This window comes from Poeciliopsis prolifica, unplaced genomic scaffold (genome assembly GCF_027474105.1).
Source record: "Poeciliopsis prolifica strain line A6 unplaced genomic scaffold, Auburn_PproV2 SCAFFOLD023, whole genome shotgun sequence".
Lineage (NCBI taxonomy): Eukaryota > Metazoa > Chordata > Actinopteri > Cyprinodontiformes > Poeciliidae > Poeciliopsis > Poeciliopsis prolifica.
In genome coordinates this window covers 6,588,708-6,613,524 of record NW_026562398.1, presented here as the reverse complement: position 1 = coordinate 6,613,524, position 24,817 = coordinate 6,588,708, and the positions used below count along the sequence as shown (strand labels likewise).

Genomic DNA, 24,817 nt, shown 5'->3' with positions numbered 1-24,817 from the left:
TGTCAATTTAACTCAATGATTCCAAAAGCTTCTAAATCATCTGATTTTCTATAACTGCAGACTAATCTCAATGTTTGCAAATGACTTTATTTGAAGACAGTTTTGTGAGATTTTCTCAAAGAAAAAACAGAGCAGATGTGGATTTAAAAAGACACACGTGTAGAAACAAAAGACTTTTATTGTAATATGTTAGTAAAACCAGTCAGAAAATGAACAGGTTGCTTCACAAAGGTAACAGATGTTTTGGACCAATTTCGCAGAAAAGCCTTTATTTTAACCTTATCAATGGGTAACATATGGAAACGTTTCTGAACGAGATGAAGCATGCTTTGCAACACCGGATGCTTTGAGGCTCTACTTTTGCACCTGATAAATTAAAAAGAGGTAACTTTTCCACCAGTATAACTGCATAAATACACTCTTTGGTCTGCAGCTAATCTAATATATATTTATATATATAAAAAAAACATTACGTTCTTTGTGCAAAACCCTTTTTCTGTATTTTGGCTCACATGATTGTCAGCAAATTGTCTGAACAGCAGCAAAATCCTGCATATTGCACCGGATTATTTGGTCACCTCAGACTCTGCCTGAAAAATAGTAATTTTTTTTACATCATTCACAACAAGAGACATAAAAAATAATATCACATTAGTTGAACTTCACTTCATAGATAGTTGTTTCTTTGCCAAATATAACAATCTCTGTGAAAATGCAGCCATTGTTCTTTATATTTTTCAAGACAAATGTAGGGACATTTAATCAAAACGATTGTTTTGTTTGGAGAAACAGTAAATAAATGTAATTTGAAATATTAGGGAAGTATACGGGAGGGATGTTGGCAGTGACTGAACTATTCCATGAAACACTGAAATGGGATTTCCAACTTAGTCATGCTGTTCTCATTCATCCTCTTGCTGCCATCTTCACCCTAACTTGGAGCCGTGGCAGGGCGGCGGACTCGGACAGAACAAACGTCGTGCCATCCTGTGGTCCCTCCTCCTCAACAGAACATTTTTCTGTGCTGTCACACGTCAAAACATTTTCCAGATATTGACGCCGGCGCATTTGTTTTTCCTTCGTTGAAAATCTCCAGGCTCTGGCCCGGATCTCAGCTGAACGGGATAATTTCTGGGAGAGTTTTGGTTGACATTCTGTTTGCAGTACCTTTGTTCAGTCACAGCATAAATAGCGCGAAGCTAGTGGCCGCCTCCGCTTCCAGGCTTTCCGGTACTCCAGTCGATGATTATAAATGACAGGCTCATGATCATAAAGATGAATCCTAATGCTGCAAAGCAGGCAGCCTGAAGGAGACATAAAGAGAATATCATGTGTCCGTTAATTAGATTTTAAAAAGTAGGAAACCAAACATAAAACACAGTGAGTGTTTCACTAAACCTACGTTCACACAGCAGGTAAATGCGGCCCAAATCTATTTTTTTTTGCCCTTATGTGACCTATACACATCTTTTTCACCGCAGTCTGAATGGCCTAATTCTAATCTTTTCACCCAAATACATATCTGATCTGTGCTGCTTCCACATGTGGTAGTAATTTGTTTTCAAGCATTTCAGCATCAGAACGCTGGGATCCAACCAACAAGCAAGCTTTGGCAGGCCACTTTTAAATTTCTTTATAAATTTTCTAGTTAGTATGACTGACCATGCAAAAAAAAAAAAAAAAAATCTGAATTAAGGATCAAGACCTGATGTGTGAACATAGCTTTAGATGCTTACCTGAATCTTTGGTTTTGACTTCAAAGGCTCCTGGTCTTCAGGAACAATCCGGATGTAGAAAATCGCAGGTAGGATGAAAATGAGACTGGGGGCCGATGTGGCTCCTGCACAAGGCAAGAACGGAAAGCAACAAGGATTTTTTATTGCAAATGGTTAATTTGACCGCAGAATATAAGTAAAGCACTGACAATGAAGTTTTACAACATTGAAAAATTAACTTATATCAGTTTTCCAATTCAAAAAGAGAGAATTTTATATGTTATGTAGATTCACTAAACCAAGAGTGATTCATTTTAAGCTCTCTTTTTAACCAGTTTTGATTACTAGATTCTCTCTCTGCAGGGTTTTGTTACAGACCAATTTAAAGTCCACTGAGATCCTGGAAGGTATTGGTACTTTTGGTAATGTGGATAGGTACAAATTTAAATTAGAACCTCCACAAAGCTTCTTTTTAGCAGAACTATAAGTGTTTTAAATCTTTTGGCTGCACTGTGAAAAAACACAGTGGAGCAACACCAATTGATGTCATAACTCAACAATTCACCACTAACTGAAAACCTTGAAAAAAATTCTAAATCCTTTTTCTTTCCATTCAACTTTCTTTAGCTTCTTTAGCAATGACAACTGTGAGTTATCCTCCTTGTGGACAGTTAGACATGACACCATCTCTTTATTTTATTGTCCTCATGTTATATTTTTATATTTCTAAGGAACAAAATTGTATGTTTTTATTAGCTGTAAACTCTAAAAAATCTGTAACCCTTTACTTTCCAACTTAATTAAATTTAGAGTGGAGTTCACAGTATAGCATCTGCAGTGAGGCTCCGATTTCTTGTCCCTACATTGCGAACGTACCGATGACGCCAAAGATGTCCTTGATTGAAGGGACACATATAACGAGCAGGTTGACCACAAAGATGAGACAGAATGCAATGAGGACATGTCTGGCCCAGTGGAAAGGCTTGTCAGGGAAGAAGATCTGAAGCACTGCTCTGCGAATCTACAAAAAAAAAGAGATAAAGAGAAAGGGAAATCAGTTCCTTTCAAACACAAACATTGAGCATAAAGACTGCAAAAAAAACCCTAAAACATTTAAAGAAATGATTATGTGCTCTTTAAAGTGATTGGGAAAGAAAGATCAAGCAGTTTACAAAACTCATTAATTTGTTTTAAGGTTAGGTTAACTTGGTTTGAGCTCAAAATCTTGACTTAAGTTTGTCGTATATATTTGCTACACAAATTGAAGATGCAATATTTAAGGATATTTACATACATTGTGTTTCCTTCAAATGGCTACCATGCTCTTGAACTGATGCTAAACTAAGCTAAGCTACATGCAGGCCTTAAATTCACGTTGAGATTCTCTGTTGGCATCAAACTCGTATTGATCTTTCACTTTAAGGATTTGCAAGAAAAAATAGCCTCACTTATAAAAACAGGTAGAATTATTTTGACTGTAAAAAATTAATTTAGTACAAATCGGTTTGATTTGTACTTCTTGTGAACAAACTAAAACGGTTTTCATAACTTCTTGTTGCTTCTGTAAGTTAAGATACAAAGGTTATTAGAGAAGCTCCCCAGAGTCGATCTGCTGCATGGCTGAAGGAAGTCGACCCATTTCCTTTGTTGTCATTTGAGTCAGTTTCAGTACCTTAGCTTAAAGTCAAGATGGCAGATTAAAGATCTGATAAGCCTAAAAATAAAAATTTGGACTGGTGGTAGGTTCAGCTTTGTTCCACACTGGAACCCAAAATAGCTAAATTTGTTTAAGCTAAATCTAAACTTTAGCAACTTTTTAAATTCCAGGATTTAAAACTGTTATTAAGGTTTCAAATTTTTAATAAAATCCAAAGCAAATATATAAATTGCAGTTTAAAAAAAAAAGCCGCCTTGCTACATTTTTTATGTCATTAAATAAATATATTTATATAATCTTTATGTAGCATCAGTTTGGTTAAAGCTCTTAAAGAAATGCATCTCTAAAGTTAAAGATGAAATTGATAACTAAGATAAATTACTCATTTTAAACACTTAAAAAATTGTCATACACTAAAACATTTGAAGGAGGTTTAATTTGAAAATAAAAGTCCACCTGCTGCGTCAAAAATGCAAGTTAAGTCAAAAATTAAATTGCGTTGGTTTTAACTTGGAAATTAAAATTCATGGAGTTGATTTAACAACAAGCGAAAAGTTGTTTAAAGACTGGTTTTTATATTCATTAATCTTAAATTATTAGTTTTACCCTAATGATCTAATTTAAATAAAATAATTATTTTGCAATATGCAAGAAAATAATGCCCCCACCTGGTCAAAGAGCCACATTTCTCTATTATTTTACTCACAATATCAAGTTTATTTTGCTTTAGAATCATTTAAATTCTTCTTTCAAACTGCATGAATAAAATTTCTGAACTGATGATGAATTTTATTAAACATCACAATGAACTCAGCTGAGAAACTTTAGTGTGAACAGGACATTATCCTCACGTTGCATTAAAATAAACATTTGCATTCATAAGAGTCAGGATACAAAAACATGCCGCCAAGCATTCTGGGAAATGGCTCTCATTCCTGTTTTTTTTCTTCTTTTAGTTTTTTAAGTGCTAACCTAAAAACTAGTTTATTCAACTATTAGAGGTTTGACAAAGTCAATTAAACATTAACACAACTCATAACTGCAAGTTTATATTTCTCAGACTCACACATTTAAATTCAAAATCTAAAACTCCAAATTTATTTGACTTAAAGAGTAGAAGAGAGAAGATGCGACTAAATGCAGCTCAAATGTTTTACAGTGCAGAAGAAATTCAATTGAAAGAAAATGCTTTTCTAATTAACAGATGTTTTTTTTGGGGAAACTAAGGAACTGAACAGAATGATGGGTAAAAAAAAGAGACAAAGTCTGAAGACTAAACATAGAAAGGAGCTTTAGTTACTCAGAAATATTTCACCATTAAATTATTGGTTTGATTTTCTGCATATCGGTTTTGTGTTTTGGTGTTGATGTGTAGTCTGTTAGATATGCGGGACCTGTTATTGTACATCTGAATACTTTTGCAGTGTTTCTTACCGGGAACAGAACCACAGGGACAGTCAGAGTGACGGCCACCAGTACAGCCAGACGCACACAGAGAATCAGGACGTCCAGAGGATCCACTTTACTGTAAGTGTGAAGCAGCTCTGGCTCGACTCCAGCTACCGAGAGACGACACAAAAAAACACTTCTCAGTTTTAGGGTTCCTGCACATTTGCTACACCTTTCCAGACGTAAGTGTATTTTTTCTGTTAGTTAATTGTCTCTTGCTACACCGGTGCTACTCAAATAGTGTCAAAAAGTCTGGTTCTTTGAAATAAGCAGTTTTTTAAATGGCTGCTTCATAGTCCTGCGGCTGATTATTTGATTGTAATTTGTTTTTTTAAAAAAAAAAGGTTTTTCTTATTTATAAGTAATACCAATAATAACTTTACAAGACAAAGCATCAAAGCGTGAATGTAAAATGTTTTTATCTGTTTTGACAAGCTGAAATATAATCAATATTGTTGCAAATTTAAAATGTAAAACAATAAACTTTTTGACAAACAAGCTGAATGCATTGTTATAATTTTAAAAGTTTTACTGTAAAATTGTACATCCCAGTGAATCATTAGCATTTTTTTTGTTGACTGAGTAGTCTTGATTAAATGTCACTGATTGAGTTAATGAACTGAAATTGGAAATTGTTATGAAACTTAAAACAATAAAATGATCTACTACCATATGGAGAACAATTTCAGCCAAAATTAATTAATATAATGAAATAAACAGATGTGTAAATGAATAAATAAATAAAAAATAAGTAAATATATCAATAAAATAAATAGATGTATAGGTAAATAAGTAAAATAACAAATAAATGAATAAATATAATAAATGAAGGTGTAAATACAGAATAAATACATAAAATAATAAATAACTACCCTTAATTTTGCCTGAAATAGCTCTCCATAGTTTTAATATTTGGGTCATTTTGTGTTGGAGCCAGCATGTAGAACAGATAAATGATTAAATATCATATCTGACAGAAAATAATTGAAAAACACTCTTACTATGTTGTCACAACATAGTGACTGTTTCAGCATATGTGTAAAAAAAAATATATATATATTTATAAAAGTTACATATTGCAGCTTTCGTGCGAATCTTACCGTAAAAGGTGAGGTAACCGAAAATAGCAGTCAGCAGATACATGACAAACATGGCCAGGATGGAGATGTTAGCAACTTTCTGCATGCGCTTCTTGTTGGCACTGCAAGAGGGAAAAAACTTTAATATCGCTTTCATACGCAGCAGAGACCGAGTATGACGTCCTGACTTACTTCCGTAACTCTGTGTAGATGGGCAACACCTCTGGGTGGCAGACAAAAGCGAAAGCTATGATCGGGATGGTGTACGCTGCCTAAACGCCAGAACAAAGTACAAGCGTGAATATCAAATGTTCCCAACACTGCTGTTGACTTTACATGAAATGCACACGGCAATAAAGGCGATGTGGCGTTTTTCTGACCTCGGAGTTGATGGTAAATAGTTTGGCATCGCATGTTAAATTAAGCTTTGTGAAGTTATCATGAAATGTTGTGGTATTGAGCTTTGGGAAGATTTCATCATGAAGGGTTGTAGTATTACTGGAATCAAACAAGCAGGGGAGGCTGAACTTCTTGTAGATAACCTGGACAAAATGCATCCACAAATTTATTAAAAGACAAATATTTAACAGGAGAGCAGCTGTTTGTTTTCTTTCATTTCCATTTTGCTGACTCACTGAAATAAGGAAAAACACCATGCAGGAGAGAGAGAAGCCACTTGTGTAGCCAAGGTATCCTGGAGTGCAATAAAAAGAAAACAACATCATTATTTAAGTTTTTTTTTTAAATCACTTTCAGAGTCAGACATGTAAAAACAGACAACAAAAATGTCTACATGAGAAGAGCATGAAGAGTGACAAAACAGCAGCCGCTTTTCCACTAGACCACCTCGAACCGGTTCGATCCGGTGTTCTGTCGGAATGGGAAACATACAGTGTCCGCGACAAGATACGACGAAAATAAGACAATAAATTGTTTCAAATGATAATTACATAGATCGGCATCAGCAGACCGCAATCACTGATCCGCTCGTGATTTACGTCACTGAAAATTAGCATAAAATGCTAAATTAGCATTTAGCTTAGCATTGCTGGTAATAGTCAACCAACATTTGACTTTTTTTTTGACAACCGCCAATAAATGTCAGATAGAAGAAGAAGCAGCAAGCCGCACTGAAATACGGGAAATTTCTACAAGACAAAATAAAACATCTGGGTTTATTTTAGTTTAGTCCATCAGAACCAGAACGTCGATGAAAACATTAGCTGAACACAGAGGAACAGATTGTACAACGGAAAAGCTGACTGTAAACCCAAACTGGACGTTAACCGGTCAGTGCGCGACGTGCCAGTGGAAAAGCGGCCGAGAGAAGGTGAGAGTGGCCGACGTACCGAGCCGTTTCATGAGCGCAAGGGGAAGAATGATGATGGCACTAACGATGATGATCAAATAGTTTCCATTCAGGAACCATTCTCTGAGATTCGGCCACACAAACAAATGAGAAAATCAGAACACAATCAAGCAAAAAACGATGACGACAAAAAACTGAAAGTGCCATGAGAGAACCAAGAAGAAATCTGGAATAAATGCTCACCCTGTGTTGTTGCTTTTTCCAAGAAATGCTTGCATAACCAGAGGGAGCTCTGACTTTACAATGAAAAGATAAGTGGACATGGCTGCAAACACATAAGGACAAGGTTATGCTGTTTATTTGTGTATATTTTATTTTATGACAACAATACTATAATTTTTTTTAATTCATGACAACAAAACTATAACTTTTTTAATTCATGACAACAAAACTATAAATTTTTAAATTCAAATATATGCAGTCATATTCATTAAATTAGAATATGCTTTCTGGGGATCATTTGTGAAACTAAAAGTACCTTTAGTCATTAAACATAGTTTTTATTATCTGTGAAAAATCACGATAAATAACAGGAAATAAAGGCTTGATAACATCAGTATGTGTAATTAATCTATAAAATGTGAGTCACACTGCAAAAACCTCAAAATCTTAACATTGTTTTGGTCTTATTTTCTAGTTTAAATGTCTTAGTTATGACTTATTTCAAGTGTACTAACTTTGAAGTGACGTTTTAGCAATATATGGGAGTTTGTTTTTAATAAATAAGTCCTTAATATTGATGGATAAGATAATATTTATAAGTGAGATAATCTACCAGTGGAACAAGTACTTTTTCATCAATGTTAAGGAATTACTAGCTTAAAATAAGCTCCTATTTCTTGCAGAAAAGTTACTTGTAAGTTATTTTTGCCCTATTTCAATTGTGCTCAGATATTTGGACCAGAAAGTAAACCAAAAATACTTGCTAAGGGCACTCAGTAGACTGAGTTACTGGGATAAATTTCCAATTTATTAAAAATGACTGTACATTGACATAGGAAAATATAGGATAATATTGAAATGCATTATGAGAGATGAATTAAGAATACCTCCAATATTGTGCACAGTGATGATGATGGCAGCCAGCATTTTCCCTGGGGGTCCAAAAGCTCGATTTCCTAACTGCTCATATGCACGGATACCTGAAAACCAACCGTGGTAATAAATATTAAGACGAGTTTTAAAGAGCTTAAAAGTATATTTTATCACAGAAAAATAATCTCACACTGTTTTTAGCTGCAGTCTTTCAGTTTTTCAGTAATGGTGGTGGGGACTCGGGGGGAATCTCATGTCAGTGTCGACTTTGCATTATTTGGTAAATAATGTCACGCTTAAAGTAAAGTTGCATTAAAATCAAAATTAAAAGTCAATTGAAAGAATCAACTTTGCATTAAAAGTGTCATTATTTACCAAATGACACTTCATGGCAACAGTCAAACATTCAATGTTCTTAATATCAGATTCCCCCCTTATACTAAATAAATAGTATACTCCCATCACTTTATCACATTATCACAGCGGCAACTAGTGCTTATGAGAGGAACTGCATCTGAGCAAACTGAACAATAGTTAAAGTTCAGTAGGTAACTAATATTGGAGCTCAGTACTTGGTATACCATGCTGTGTGGTAAAGTTGTCAAATCAGACTCTGAATATAACTAGATGTCTATTTTTTTATGATCTAGTTTGTTGGATTTTTATTCAATATTACTGCTTTTATTCAGGGTCTTTTTGTCCAGATTGCAACTTTTTATGTTAAAGATTAAACTACTTTTAGGTTTTTACAAACCTTCCCAGGAATGTCAAAAAAGTTTCTACTTATTAAGGCATAAGTGGAAAAGCTATGAAAGTTTATTTGAGCCTCTTACCTACAACTCCGGCACATTTTAGCAGGAGGTGAATTGAATATGCAGACAGAACAGCGATGCACAATAACAGGATTCTGAAAGACAAAAAACACTTCTGTTGGCACGCAATCATAAAAGTTACAGGACAAAAAGAAAACAAACGATAATTTGGAGTGAATCATTTTTATAATTCCTGAGATTATCATTTCAGAACAGGCATTTTAGTTCATAAAGAAGCAGGTTGTTTTTTTTTTCTATCTCCCACCTGCCATATGGTTCAGTCCAGCTCCAGGGAGGCGTGTCTTGGACCTGATTGGGTTTCTATATTTAACCATTTAAATCTGATTTACAGGAGCTGTCTGCTCTAACGTAGGTTCTGACAGATCAGAACCTACCAGTAGAAAAGCTGTTCATGGTGTAACACTGTTTACATTACATCTGTCTGTCTGTCTGTCTGTCTGTCTGTCTGTCTGTCTGTCTGTCTTGATTAAAATTATTATTGATAATGGTAAGGATGATGAATATTATTTTATTAAAAATAAAATACTATTTAATGATAAAACATGTTTATTAAATAATATTTTATTTATTATGAATACATTTATAACAAATTAAATATTTATAAAAATAGATATTCTAGTTATAATAAATAAAATATTTATAATAAAATATTTATTATAAAATACAATATTTTTTAAATTAATTAATATTTTCTTTTATATAAAATATTATAAGATAAAATTGTAGTGTTTCCTACCGGAGTAGCAATACTGCTGTTATTCCTACTTAATAACAGCAGTAGGATTAACAACAATGTTAATTAAATTATTTACTATTTAGAAATTTTCACTATAGGTATTTAATAATAATAAAAATTATGTTTACTTATCTTTTTACATCTTGGACAAATGCAGTTCCATGGACATATTATAAGAAATCTCACAATCTGTTAATTTTATTTGTCTGTCCAGTATTCTGGAAAATTATCTGATTCACATTGTACGTTTAATTAAATTTTAAAAAGATTATTTGTAAAGTCATAAATAAAAAGGCACAAAGTGTCTAGAAAAAGTACTACAAAAAAACAAAACAAAAAGGTGACTGAAAAAAAAATAATAAAATATATAAATGTGCTATTAGTAAATAGTTATTGTAATTTTTAGAGAGCAGTCAGGGATTCACCAAAAATGAAATAAATATCACAAGCAGCTGATGAAATTCAACACTGTTTAGCCTGGATAAAATAACTTTGTTCAGTTTACTCACATAAACAGAATGATTCCTGTGTTGGACATTGCATACGCGAGTCCCAGGATTCCACTGCCCATGATGGCGTTACTAAGGTTAAAGATGGACATGCCGAATGAAGTCTTCCCCTCAAACTGAAACAAAAGACATGAAAATGTTTCTTTCTTTGTGACAAAAAAGAAAATCATTTGACATAAATGGTTGCATTCACAATGCTGCCGCAGGATGACCCAATTCCGACTTTTTTCTTTCCTTAATGCGACCTGAATCTTATCTTTTCAATACAATCTGAACAATACAGGTCACTTGGATATCCGATACGATCTTTTCAAATGCGATAAGATCGCATTTACCGACCTGAACGTTACTGATATTCGATCAACGTCACGATTCTGCGTCCTGGTTCTCCCAAGCGGGAAGAAAAACAACAACCATGGCAGATTAAGTTGTTAATATGTTGGTACAGTCGGACAACGGCTTTAAAAATTGTAAGCTATGCGCCACCTTTAGCATCCATGTTTACCTTCGCAAACACTGAGCACTTTAATTCTGCCTCATCATCTTCTTAAGATTATAAAGGCAGCCTGCATCCATTATTAACACTAAACACGTCTATCTTCGGCTCTTTTATGAGGCGAATCACTGAGCACGCGCTCTGTTTGTGACGCTACTGCGCTCTCTACTGCGCATGCGGGACACTTTCAGGTCTATTGCAGTTCACTCTGGAGAACACATACAGATCGGAAGTGTGAACGACCGTGCCAAAAAATCCAGTTTGACAAAAAAATAGGAATTGTGTCACTTGAGGCTGCTGTGTGAACGTGGCCTGAAACTCACGTCTGTGAAGTGGCCTTCTTTCTTTATGCCGGTTTTATGTGGCAGAAACTCAGAGTTTTCTTCCATGGCCTCAACTGAATCAAACCTACATTGGAGGAAGAGTCAAAGGGTTAACTTAAGATCGACTCGATGAACAGTCTTGCTCACGTGGAGTCACTCACCCATCATCTCTGCTGTGTCCATTCATCTTTTGAAGCTCCATTTTATTTTTATCTTACTTGCTGTGGTTGGGCTGGTTTTGGTGCAATGAAAGGCTCGTCTTTGATACTTGAAATGACTGGAATCAGAAAAACAAACACCTTATTATTGACACATCCAAAAGAAGTTCCTGTAAATCATAAACTCGCTTATGTACGGGTTACCTTTGGTGTCAGCTGGATTGATTTGGATATTTAAACGCATAGAAAGTACAAACTAGAATAGAATAGAATAGAAAAACTTTATTAATCCCATAGGGAAATTGAGGTTGTCTGTTGCTCACACATTATTTCACATCCACACGGCATTAAGATCGTACAAGCCAAATTATGTTACAGGATGTATCTTACATTACATCTGAATGCATCACCTTTTCGTTTAACCTGCTAAAGTTGAGACAAGCTCTTGAAATATATCTTGCAGGAAGCACAAACAGTATTATCTGCCTGATACAATGCTAGGGCAGCAGTGGCACACTTTTAAAGGTTATATATGTATCATCGGCTGGCTACTCTGCAAGAACACAAAATCTTAGCAATATTTTTGATCTACTTTCTAGTGCTAATGTCTTGGTACATTTGAAATGAGACAAGTGACTTTTAAGCAAGACATTGGAGTTTGTTTTAAGTCAATACTTCCTTATTATTAATTTTAAAAACTGCTAGCTCCATTGGCAGATTATTTAACTTATAATAAGAAATTTTCCCCACATTATAAGTTAACTAGTACTTTTTCATGTATGCTAAGAATTATTCTCTTAAAAAAGCCATCTTGCTGAAAAGTTACTTTTAAGTTAGTTTGTCTTATTTCAAGTGCACTAAATACTAGACCAAAATTACGTGGTAAGATGTGTTTTTGCAGTGTAAGAGTGATTTTTCTTTTGTTCAAAATCACAAGCTCCATATCAAACACAGACTAAGAATACAAAACCTTTTCTTATTCAGTAGGGTTGAAATTTTTTACTTCCTAGTTAGAATAGAAATAAAATAAAACAAAAATAGCCTTTTTTATCCCATAAAAATTCAGCTGTGAAAGCAGCAACAAATATAAAGGTTCACACAAAAAACAATACAACACTGTACAAACAAACCTAAAAGACTGCAGTTTTTAGAAATCGGTATATCGGACCCACAATCCACGGCGTGGTACAGCTGAGCCGGATCACTTTTTCAAAAACGTAAATAATGTGCATGTGTATTAAACAGTGAAAGAAATATTAAAACAAATATTACGGCTGACTTTATCCACATCCCTTTAACCATTTGGTCAAGTTACAACAGGATTTTGTTGGGATTTATTTATTGGAAAGTAGTGAAGACTTGTGAAATGTAAGGAAATTTGTAGTTACTATATTTTCTCAAAGAATAAATGGATTTAAATTCAGCCCCAATGAGATATTGTAACTCATAATAGCTGACAGTTCACGGGACATTTTCCTACTTTATTTTTCTCAAAATATCTCAAGCTCAACCAATTTGGATTGAAAGATCACCAATTGGATTTTGCTTTGGACTTTGATTGTGCCATGATAACACATGAGTAAGCTTTTAATGTCGACAACATCAAAGGTTAAAGATGGACTTGGTGAATAAAGTCTGTCCCTTAAATAGAAAGTAAAATTCCCAACAATTTTACTTTCCTGCTGGAGCACCAACCCCAGAATAAAGTTTCATTTCAGGGATTATTGTGTTTGTAGCAACCTCAGTTTTCCCATAAACTCTGAAAGTATCTCCACAGCATGATGTTACCACCACCAAGTTTCTGTGAATCTCTGCAGCTCCTCCAGAGTTACCCTGGGTCTGTTGGCTCCTTCTGCTAGTTTAGTGGATGGTAAAGTCTTAGTTTCTGGTTCCTTGACAAATATGCCCTAAATTGGGTTTTTCTGTCACATAAAATGCTTATGAAACATTGAAGTTTAATTGTAAGTGTACTTTTGGACCCACAGTTTCCAGAAAACATAAAAATGTAGCTCCAAGAAATTCAGCCTTTGATTTTAAGAATTTTACTTCCTAATTTAGAGATGTTAAAAACAGAAATCCGATGAACAAAGAACTTCTACTTCTTTAAAACCTCTGTTAAGCAACTGGAGTTGCTTTTTAAAAATTGAATCTTATCATTTATATCCAAGAAAGCTAATTTTACAAAACATATAGTCACAATATCATAATGCTATTTTTAATATGAAAGAAAGACATGATAAATAAAACAATAGTTACAACTATATTTCAACAAAGATTAAATTGATTGGGTTGAAAAATAGGATAATATAAAAGAAAAAATAATAGTAAGAAATAGTAGAATATTTTGCAAAACGAGATCATAACTTGTAGTTGTAAAATGTTTGCACATTTGGCAAAAATGTGGTTGTTAAATAAGGAGATTTGTACATTTTCTTAATTCTCTGTTAGTTTTTTAGTTTGGCTCGCTTGGTTTTTAGTGAAATTTGATTAATAATTTGTCAAACATGTATGTAATTAATTACTCAATTAGCTTTTTACCAAGTAATAATTTGGTACCATGCATCTCACCTTTTAAAAGATTAATGAAACCTCTCGTTATACATAAATAAACAAAGGAAGAACTAAAAATACATAAACTAGAAACAGACGAGAGTTAGTCCCACGAGGTCTATCCAACTTTTCCACCACAAGCCAAATTATCCAGCCTTGTGATTGTTATCTTTTTCATTTTATGCATGTTAGATGTTACATCCATCCATCATTTAGGGTTGGCTTGTCCTGTGGTAACCATTTTATTTTTACTTGCTGTTAAGACTGGAGCAGCTTTAAGTCACAAGGACTCGTGTTGCCCTAATCTCCTATGGGACGCGTAAAGCTGGCATGGACACCTCTGGGAAAACCCACAGCTCTGTCCTCCAGCCCTCCTGGGTCATGGGATGCGTCCCTGTTGCTCCTGGGTCAAACTTCCCCCTGTTTTCTCACATATGACCTCCAAAGGGCACTCTGTCACCAGACTTGACCCGTCGTCGAGAATTTCGCACAAAACCAGAATAATGAGCAGTTCTGTTGGCGTACAACCACCCAGAGAAGTTGGCGCTTGGTAGCAGCCGACTACAGAGATAAACAAAGAGCGGCAGTGTAAATTGGTGCTGTTTTAGACTAAACACAGGGTCGAGTTTTCCCAGAGGGCTAGCCTGAGGTCAGGTTTTGTTGGACTCACTTTCTTCAGTTGCATACCCTGTAACTTTCCCAGGGCAGACAGCCAATTCATGAAACTGCCAAAAGCATACCAAATGTCAGGAACAGTTTGCAACTAAACAAGTCTTGTGTTGGGTTCTTACTCTTTAAAAGGCAAAGTTTGCTCTGAGCAAGCTTCACGTATTTTAATGACGATGGAGCCTAGAAGAGGGGGGTGGGCAAACTAGTCAAACCTGGTTAACAAAGAGCATAACCCATCAAATATGTCTTCTGTTTGATTTTTACACACAGACAATACAGAACATGTGGATACCAGGTGATAAACATGTATCAGTTTAATTGATATATATCAGTTAAACGGACCCAAAAATGCCCTTTCTCTGTGCTCTGATTATAATTACATCACAATAAGACATTAAATAAACTGTTTTCAGTGAGAACAACCTTTCCATTGACACACAGTAGATCATTATTAATATTTGGCTGAGTGTGCCACATGGCTTTTGTCTGACGCAAGACTCAGCACTATTGACACTTAGCCCTTCCCTTCTCTTCCACATCATCTACAAAGCAATGGGACTCGCACAGTTTAGCAGCAACTTACCCCAGATGCAGAGCTTATTTATGAAATGATAAATCCTGATGGAAGTTTGCCTAAGTTTTCCAGAATCCACCAGGGTTTGTGTGGAGTTTGGCTCCAGGGAGTCTCTCCAAAGCTCCTTGGTAGTGAAGAAAGGAGAGTGTGAGGGAGATTAGAGCTGGAGCAGGAAATGGGAACACCCATTTTTAACCCTTTGTTAAACCTCTCACAGGTGGTGTCAGAGCTGCACGTATGCAGGCAGGAATCTGCTTACCACTGAAATGGTGCAAACACTGGTGGCTGTGTGAAGGCAATGAAGTGCCGGCTGTGTCCAGAGAAAGTGATTGCTTCACAGAACCTCATTATTTATGACTGTTTCTGTTAAAGACTTTGGTTCAAATCCCATCTTGTTGCTGCTGTTCTTTAAAAATTAGATATTTTAATTCTTTTCTGTAAGTGGTGAGATCATTTAAGTTTGTCACAGGTAGAGTTTTAAACTTTTAATCAGCTGTGGATTTAAGTGAGTGGCTCCTTACTGTAGCAACTGTTAAATAGCCGGTTATTTATTTCAATGTGTGGCATGTTTTCTTGTCTTTCCCATTTAGAAAAGTGGCTGAGAGGAACTTTAAGGCAAGGTATTAATTTTTTAAAAAATGGTTTAACTGTATTTATTTAATAGGAATAATTATTTTTATATGGACATGCTACTTATTAATGCTGGAAGAAAGGCAAAATAAAAGCTGATATTTTTATAACATTATATATAATCTGCATTTTAGATTATTCTACTCAATGAAATTTATTTTAAGCTATGTTACTATGTTTAAATGCTAAAAACCATTTATTCCCAATAATTTTTCACATTTTTCCCACCAACATCAATTTATTTGATTTGGATTTACTGTAAGAAACTAATACTAAGTAGGGAATAATAGTGAAGAGGAAGGAAACTGTTTTTTAAAATGTTATGCAAAGGAAAAACCCTGGAATCCAGAGCAACTAATCGCCTTCAGGTAATTACTAATAATTAGCTGTTTTAAATCTCTACAGCTGTGCAATGACTGGCAGACAAACAGTTGGGTATCTAAACTTTTAAGGGAGTGATGTTGGGTTAATCATTTAGGACATTTTTATGTCTGCAAAGACCTGGGTTTCCACCTGAACAGAGAGAGTCTTAAACTCTGAGGTGTGGTGCGTATTTGTTAGTCGCCTCACTCAGTAAATATTTTCAATAAGAGTTACAGCTGCAGGCTCTTTTGGAATATGTTTGAACCAACTATGCAAATCCTAAAGACCAAGTGAATTAAAATCAAGCCAGATTTGATTAGGAACAGTCAGATTCCTAATAAGTTTAGGTCTGGACTTTGACTGGGCCATTTAAACACATGAATACAAAAATACAAAATACAAAAATACATTTCTAGTGCAGACATCTTAGTACACTTGGAATAAGACTAACTTAAAAGTAACTTTTTAGCAAGATATAGCGCAATGTGAAGCTTATTTCTGTTTTGGGCCATATCAAAGATCTAATGTTCTCAAAGAGCCCATTGTGCCAGAATCTATTGATAAAATCTGTCATTAAACTGTTTCACTATCAATATATAGCTGCTGATTTCAGCATTCAATAAGTAAAATAAAATGAAATAATATTGAATGTCTTTTCAGCCCATCAAAGATTTTGTGGTGCTAATTTAGAAATATTTGTAAGAGATTTTTACAATATTTGCTATATATTTACAGCAAATTTTGGGAAAAAATTGCAAAATCAAAAGATTTGATTTTGTGTGGAGTTTGCATGATTTATTGATGTATCTTAGACTTTAGAGGGCCACATAAAAAGCTGCAGCCGGCCAGATTTGGCCCCTTGGCCTTGAGTTTGACACATGTGATATAGAAGCTTATTTTAAGTAAATAATTCCTTTACATTGTTTAAAAAATACTTGTTCCATTGAGAGACAAATTGACATCGGAAAATGTCTTGTTATACGTTAAGTATGCCAATAGAACAATGACTTTTTAATCAAATTATTTACTTAAAATTAGCTTCTATATGTTGCTAAAAAGGTACTTTAGGTTAGTTTTGCCTTATTTCAAGTTTTCTATGATGTTTGCACTAGAACCTAGACAAAAATACTTGTTCAAATTTTGTTCTTGTAGTGTATGACTTAAGCTAAGCCATGCTGTCCATTTGGCTGCATGTTTGTTGTGTTTCCAGAAGGTGAACCTGGACTCTAGCGTCAAATTGACACAGGATTGCTTTACGTTTCCATCCATCCATCTCTCTGTCAACTCTGACAGTGAAAGATAGTGTTCACAGTGATGTGTTTATTCAATAAATTTCTACACTTATGCCCATATTTATGTCACTTATCTAATGACACACTGCAAAAACACAAAAGTATTTCTGTCTATACTTGACATAAGAAAAAACAAACAAACTTAGAAGTAACTTTCTAGGGTGCTATATGAGCTTATTTTCAGTAAATACTTCTTTTTTATTGACTTAAAAAGGACTAATTCTATTATTAAACTTATAACAAAACATTTTCCCAAATTATTGGTGAAAAAAATCTGCCAATAGAAGTAACACGTTTCAACAATATTAAGGAGTTATTAAAAAATAAATGATTCTTGCTTGTTCTATTGGCAGATAAATTAACTCATAACATGGGAAACATTTCTTGTTATAAGTGAAATAATATGCCAATGGGACTAGTACTTTTTTAAAATCAATATTTACTTAAAACAAGCTCCTGTATCTTTCTTAAGTTAGTTGTAGGTTAGTTTTTTATTCCTTATGCCAAGTGTACAAAGATATTTGCACTAAAAACCAAACCATAAATAGTAGGATTTTGTGTTTTTGCAATGCTAAAAAGTTTTTTGAAATGTGAAAAAAAATCCTCACAGAGTGAGAATACTTCTACAAGGAAATGTAAATATTGACCACTCAAGCGAAGAAAAAAAATAGGAGTGTAGAGAATGCCATCTGAGGTTGCTGGTTTGCATCCTGCCTGTTGCTGTGGCGATGGTAATTAGCTTAGCAGATCAGTGCTTTTTCAGGATGCATCACATGTGACTGAGGAGCTGCAGGTGCTGTTCTCAAAACAAACTACGAAACCTACACACACGTAACAACGGAAGAGGCACACAAAAAAAACTAACCAATCCCTCGAATATCACCAGAGCTCAGGTTGAAAGTCTTCCAGGACTTCTTCCCCTCTGATGTCTAAACACTTTCAGACACCATGCGACACGTCAGCACAATAATAAAACACTCCAGCATAAAGGTGGATATCATGGAAACAAGACAAAACCATTCAGTTGTGCTTTGAATTAGAAAAAAAAATGGCACCAACTTGTGACACATGACATTTCAGTTGACTGATAAAGTTCAACTTAACAGAGATACAGGCTTTAACAGCGCACCCACTTTATCTCACTGTGACACAAAACTCTAGCTGGAAAAGATGTCATTCAGTTACAGATTGTATCTAAAGCAAGTTTCCTCTGCTAGAAGAGTTTTTAATATAAGTCTTATAAGGCATAATCTTTAAGATAACACATATTTCCATTTATTTGATCAGGGTTTGCTGGTTATTGCCGGAGCCCATACACATGGTTTGATTATAGGAATTGAAAGAAGCTTCACTTCTGGTTGCAGGAATCAGTAACTTCAGAAGGTACAACTAGATAAAGATGTTCAACAAAGTAGTTTTTGTTTCAGCTGCCATAATTTTCTACTTCTTCTTCGTCTTTTAAAATTCTGCATTTGCTCTGACCATTTTACCGATAAGACTAGTCAGCATTAACTAATCCATTAACAAAAGTAATGATAAAAAACTGGATGTAAGAGTGTTATTTTTTTACCCTAATTCTATCACTAAATTCAAGTACTTTACTGTTCTTTTCTTTTGTTTTTGTCACATCACCTCGCCACATATTTAAATGTGAAACACTTACAGAGGAACCGCTGAACACGTGGAGCGCTGTGAAGAGACCTCTGCTGCTGTCCACCTCTTACAGAAGAGGTTGACGTCTTCAGTCCAGACAGATGTGAAAGACAGGAAGGGGAAACGTCAAAATGTGGTGGCTGATTTATGCCCCAGGAATTATTTTCAACAAAACCTGAAGCTCCAGCAAAGAATGAGCAGCTGAGAGAATAAGATGGTGGAAAGGAAGCGAAGGTAGTGACGACGCGCGTAAAAATAAATGTTCCTCCCCTCGCCAGCCCCTTTTTTTTTTTCCCCACACAGGCTTACACATGGTGCTCTATTGCTTAACAATCCCATTTTTGGAAAAAATTACCTTTAATATACTCCAAAATAGTTTTTTATTTTTTTAAACCGACCTCTAAAGTAACACGAATTAACGACTGTGGATTTAAAACTGCATTTTCACTTAAATAGTGACTCATTGTTCTGCTGTATTATTGTGCTATGCAGGCATTAAAAAATGTGCTTTTTTTATGTCTAAGCTTTAACTTTAGAATGTCTCAAAAGCCAAAAACACAAATTTTATGAAAATATTTAATATAAATCTGAAAAAACAGGTTAACATTAACAATAAACTAATAATGTATTATTAGCTGGAATCTATAATCTGTAACCTTTTATTTTGAAATGTCCTTAAAGATCAACAATTTATTTTTATTTGCATAAGAGTAAAAAGAAAAAAAGGACTCATAGAATATAAAACTATTTTATTTTCAAGTCAGACGAAATAAAAATCTATAAAAACAGTGAAATGAAGTGGAGTGTGTGTCTGATGGAGTTTTAACGGTCGCGCAACAGAAAACGTGTTACTTTCCTTTCTCTACCCACATGAAGAAGTTGCAACGCGCCTCGGGGTTGGAAGCGTGTCCCTGAGGCCGTCCACACACAAAGAACTGTTTGCCCATGTTTGGGCCGTCTTTTCTCACAGTACGCAGCACACAGGGCTCCCTGTGCACCTTGCAGCAGGGGGCCGGGGGCGGGCCGTGAAGCACAGACTTCCAAAACACAGATGATGCCCCCTTCTTGACATCTGATTGCCCCTCAGTGGGCCGAGAGGCCGGCTGTTTGGCCTTCACCTCGCTGCCTGTTTGTCCTGCGCCGCTGCTGGTGCACAGCTGGGACGGAGCGTCAACAACAAGCTCAGTGTGTTCAGTCGTGCCGCCCGTTCCTGAACGCAGCTCACTGGTCACGGATGCCTTTGGCTTGCTGTGCGATGAGGTAAATTGGTCCAGACCAGGTGTGTTGTCACACGGTTTAACATCTGTGAGTTTGGGTTTGAAAAAAGAAAGGAGGTTGCCCTGCGGCTTTGAGGAGGTATTTGTTGTCTTTGACTTTTTCCCCTTTGGGGCAGCAGATTCTGACGCTGATCGTTTTTTACTATCGCCACAAAACGGGTTCACGTTCTCCCTCTTTTCTTCTTCTTCCTGGGATCCTGGCAAAGATCCCAGGAACTTTTGGTCCACCTTCACCAGGAAGCGAGAGAGTTTCTGCTGCTTGCCGGCAAACTCTGGCAGGTAGCGAGTGCAGAGGGGCGGAGGTTTGGAACAGGGAAGAAGCGAACATTTCAGGTGCGCCCAAACGGGACAGTGATCGGAGCCCTCCACCTCCGGCATAATGTCTGCCCCCGAAAACTGCTCCTGGGCCAGCTGGTGGTCCGCAAATATATAATCAATACGAGTGCCGTAGTTAGTCTGTCGGGCTCCAGTGAGAGTTGACCAACAGGTGAAGGCGTTGGTGCGAGTTGGGTGAAAGTAGCGGAACATGTCTATAAATTTTCCCGTTTGGACACAATCTGTTGTCTCTAATTTTTCATGATGTTCCTCCTCTTCCTCTTCTTGAGCGCTACTGTACAAAAAGCTATTCAGCCATTTCCTCCCAGGATTCTCAGCAAAGTCCTCCTGAGAAATATAAGAAAAACATTTGGTTATTGAGCAGGAACAAGTAGAGTAATGGCAAAAAAAAGGTGCAACTTCTTTCTGTTCCAGGACTTTGATTCTGATCATTTAAATCCTCAACAACAGAACAAAGACAAAGTCGAAATGAAAAAGCGGCATGTGTCAAGATAAGCATATCCTCGCTGGTTTCATAACATTTCAGAGGGGAAGTAGCATAAAGGTCGTCATAAGATTAAATGAAATGTTCCCAAGTCTATACGCTACATATGCAGAGGTTGTGGCAATTTGCTAATGTGCGGCATCAAGCTCTGATGTTGTTGTATCAACCTTCCAGGGCTCAGGACTTTGTATTTTTTGTTTTTATGATGTAAAGAACTTTGAACGGACTTGTCATTGAAATGTGCTAACAAATAAATTTACTGATCGATTGATTGAATGTCAAAGCACGGATCTTTTCACACCTCATAGACTGGTAAACTCGGTTTGATTGGGACCAAAATTGCAACATTTGTTACACTTTCATCTGGTGGGGTTTGCTTTTATAGTCCACTGTATCCAACGAACAAAACCACTTCATAAACCTGTTCCCCTCCTCGCCTGTGGTGGCGCTGCATCAAGAACTACAGAAGGAAACGATATAAAAACCTCCGTAGAAGACATGAGCGCAATCTCCTTCATGAAATGTACATAAAATGGAGTGGTGAGATTTTAAAGGTTGTAGGCTTTCTTTTGAGTCTTAATAATATTAGTTTAAAAATGGACTTCCATCTCAGCAGTTTTTAAAGCTTTTACTTACAATATCTCTTGGGTCACAGTGGTCTATCTGCTGATGAGAAGTATTCACATCTCCCAAAACAATGACGTGGCTGGAGAACAGAAAAAACTGTTTAGAAATTTGGTAGAAAGAAGCAGAGAAATAAGATAGTTACAATTTTAACATTTTGTCAGATTACAACCACAAAGTTCAAAGAATTTCATTAGGATTTTATGTAATAGAGGAACAGAAAGTGGAAAGTTAATGAAGTACAGCCGAAATGCTTCTGGAGGATTTCTCTGCCAGTTTGCTAAACTTTTGACTATTCACTCCATCTTACATTCAATGGAGATTTTCTGTGAATTTAGGTCTGGACTTTGGCTGGGCCTTCATGACTCATGAATGTTTGAAAAAGAATGATGCATCCACCACCATGCTTCACTGTGGGTATAAGGTGCCGTGTTGATAATCTACCACAAATAGCTTTTAAAATGTAGGTCAAAAAGTTAAATTGTGGTCAAATCTCGCCACATCTCCTCCCATTATTGTCCTCTGCATGGCTTGTGAAAGCTGCAAATGGGAATTATCATGCAACTAGGTCAATGAAAGTCCACAATGTTGCAATTTGCTAGGTTCCTCTAGTTTCCTTAGAAGATTTTTAAGCTATTTTGAATGATGAAGAGAGCTTGATTGATTTATTTATTTATAGCTTGATGACTAGGATCAACTGGAATGCATGTGTGATTGAACTGAAATTACTTTTTTTGGCAAAGTCCTTCAAAACATAATTTATTTTGAATTGTTGCTATTTATTTAAGCAGAATTTAATTGAATTGCAGCTGTAAAGTAGTAATAATATCAAAAGAAAAGTAGTTTATGTTGTAGTTGAAACGTTCGTGGTAAAAGCAGGAAACACCTGTGCCAAACGCTTCATTCTACACTCACCTCCCGCCTTTTAGTAACGCTTCAGCCCGACACTGAAGCAGCTTGTAGAACTGCAGCTTGAACTGCTTTCGCTCCGGCTTGTCTGGGTCAGCGCGTGGGCAGTAGACATTTATTACAGTAACAGTCTGCTCTGTGTCCTGACACCTGTGGATGGGAAGCAAAAGAATTTTAAAAAAAAATCAAGCACTGCTTAAATTAGATGGGTTGTTTTTAGAAGAATGAAGTTTGGAATGTGGTTAATATTAATTAATAACCAAAACATCTGAATGCAGAAACCAAATTCAGTCGCCATTCTAACAAATTAATTTTTCATCCGTTCATCCATCCATTTTCTGTACACCCTTGTCCCTGGTGGAGTCGGAAGGTGCAGATGCCTATCTCCAAACGTTTAGGGCGGAGTTCACCCTGGACAGGTCGCCAGTCTGTCACAGGGCAACACAGAGATGGACAGGACAAACAACTACACACACACTCACACCTAGGGAGAATCTAGGGTTCTGGAGAGAACCCACACATGCACAGGGACAAAGACCCCGTGCTGGGAATCAAACCCAGGACCTTCTTGCTTCAAGGCAACGGTGCTACTAACTGCACCATTGTGCAGAAGAAAATGAATTTTGAATTTTTCTCTTACATTATTTTGTGCTGCGTGATGACGGCTCGCCCCTCATTGTCCAAAAGCTGCAGCTCTTCACTTGAAAAGTCACGGTGGTCACCATAGCATCCAACAGCTCCTTCATGGTTGGTGAGCAGGCCTGTGAGTCCCTCCTCAGCAGCAGAAGGAGTGGCATTATCCCTGCAGTAAGTCGCAACACCTGTGGACACCAGGCAAAGGTGTTGACATAAGGTTATGAACTTCCTTGTTCTGCAGGACCTATCTTTAAATAAACACAGCAAATCTTCTTTATCATAGTTTGTGTGGTATTTATGGCTGGGATAGATGCGTTATAAACCTGAATAACCGCTGCGTCCTCGACTGTAGCTGAAATACGAGTTGTAGCCGTCAACAATAGCCGTCCGTTCATCCAGCAGGTCTCCTGAAAAGCATAAATGGGATTAACTTTTCATTATTTTTCATAACGGAGCTCTGATTGGAGCACAATGGGCGGTAGCTTCTCTGCTTTTAACACTTACTTGTGACTTTTGTCTCCTGGACACAAATTATATCTGCGTCCAGGTTGTCGAGAGCCTTTTTTATCCCACTTTTAAACGTCCTAATGCCGTTAATATTCCAGGTGACGAGCTTCATGCTGTCAGACTTAAACTAGAGAGCGGCAACAAGCCACAGTTAAAAGCCGGAAGTAAACCGGATGTTGGTGCCGACGCAAGCGGAAGTCTTCTTTTGTCTATTTTTTCTTGTCATTTTATTAAAACGCATTTATTATTGATTTCAAGATGTTTGTATTTGATATTTATGAATTATACATTATATATTTTTCGGATAGAGACGGTAATAAGCACGAAGCCGAGGTTGACGTTTGATCCTTCGCTTTAGCTTCAGAGTCAGTCAGTAAAGGGCTATTTCATTTATTTAAAGAATAAGTAATGTGCTTGAAAGAAACTGACAAGCCTTTTAGAATAATGTAGTTTAAGTCCAAGCAGTCTAACTCTAAGATTAACTCAAATAAATTAGTGGTAGAACCAAAAAAGAGGAGAAAATATTACAATTTCAATGCTTTTAAGTGTTTATGTATTGTATACTTTGTTGTGGAATAACATATTAGAGTTTTGAACGATGACACACCTGATCACACTAAATAATTTCCTAAAAAGATTGCATAAGAACTGAGTTGTCAAAAATATTTTATGTTTTTGAAAGAGATAAACATGAAGCCTTGTGCAAAATATTTTAAAGACTGAAATAAGAAAATCAAAACAAATAAACATGCATTTTTGACGGATCTGTAGATTATTCAGAAATTTCACACCAGTAAGAGAATCAATCCTTTCATTATAATTTTAGTTAACGAAGTCAATAGAAACATAAAACCGCTCCTAAAAGTAAATACACAAATAAACGTGCACTTTGTGTTCCTCTTTATTCACGTGAAGTGCAGTACTTATCTAACAACATTAAAAGGTTAAGTGCGT

The 24,817-nt window shown here is 35.9% G+C and overlaps 2 protein-coding genes across 5 annotated transcripts; both read right to left on the bottom strand.

Moving 5' to 3' along the window:
• Positions 1-160: 160 nt before the first annotated feature.
• Positions 161-19,299, bottom strand: LOC129370190 (sodium-coupled neutral amino acid transporter 3-like). Of its 4 annotated transcripts, XM_055045950.1 has the most exons (18): positions 19,101-19,299; positions 15,162-15,276; positions 11,564-11,615; positions 11,363-11,478; positions 11,202-11,286; positions 10,383-10,498; positions 9,138-9,211; positions 8,319-8,411; positions 7,453-7,534; positions 7,250-7,332; positions 6,536-6,594; positions 6,281-6,442; positions 6,093-6,172; positions 5,922-6,022; positions 4,807-4,931; positions 2,592-2,736; positions 1,737-1,840; positions 161-1,304 (listed from the first exon to the last, which is right to left on the bottom strand). In XM_055045950.1, the coding sequence occupies exons 4-18, from the start codon at positions 11,401-11,403 to the stop codon at positions 1,200-1,202; spliced, it is 1,455 nt and encodes a 484-aa protein (XP_054901925.1). In that variant the 5' UTR covers positions 11,404-11,478; positions 11,564-11,615; positions 15,162-15,276; positions 19,101-19,299; the 3' UTR covers positions 161-1,199. The 4 variants fall into 4 exon arrangements, with proteins under 4 accessions (XP_054901925.1, XP_054901922.1, XP_054901926.1 ...); XM_055045947.1 differs by lacking the exon at positions 11,564-11,615; XM_055045951.1 differs by lacking the exons at positions 11,564-11,615; positions 15,162-15,276.
• A 523-nt stretch (positions 19,300-19,822) lies between these two features.
• Positions 19,823-24,019, bottom strand: apex2 (APEX nuclease (apurinic/apyrimidinic endonuclease) 2). Its single transcript, XM_055045938.1, has 6 exons — positions 23,861-24,019; positions 23,680-23,763; positions 23,361-23,541; positions 22,727-22,870; positions 21,824-21,893; positions 19,823-21,030 (listed from the first exon to the last, which is right to left on the bottom strand). The coding sequence occupies exons 1-6, from the start codon at positions 23,973-23,975 to the stop codon at positions 19,939-19,941; spliced, it is 1,686 nt and encodes a 561-aa protein (XP_054901913.1). The 5' UTR covers positions 23,976-24,019; the 3' UTR covers positions 19,823-19,938.
• Positions 24,020-24,817: the final 798 nt, after the last annotated feature.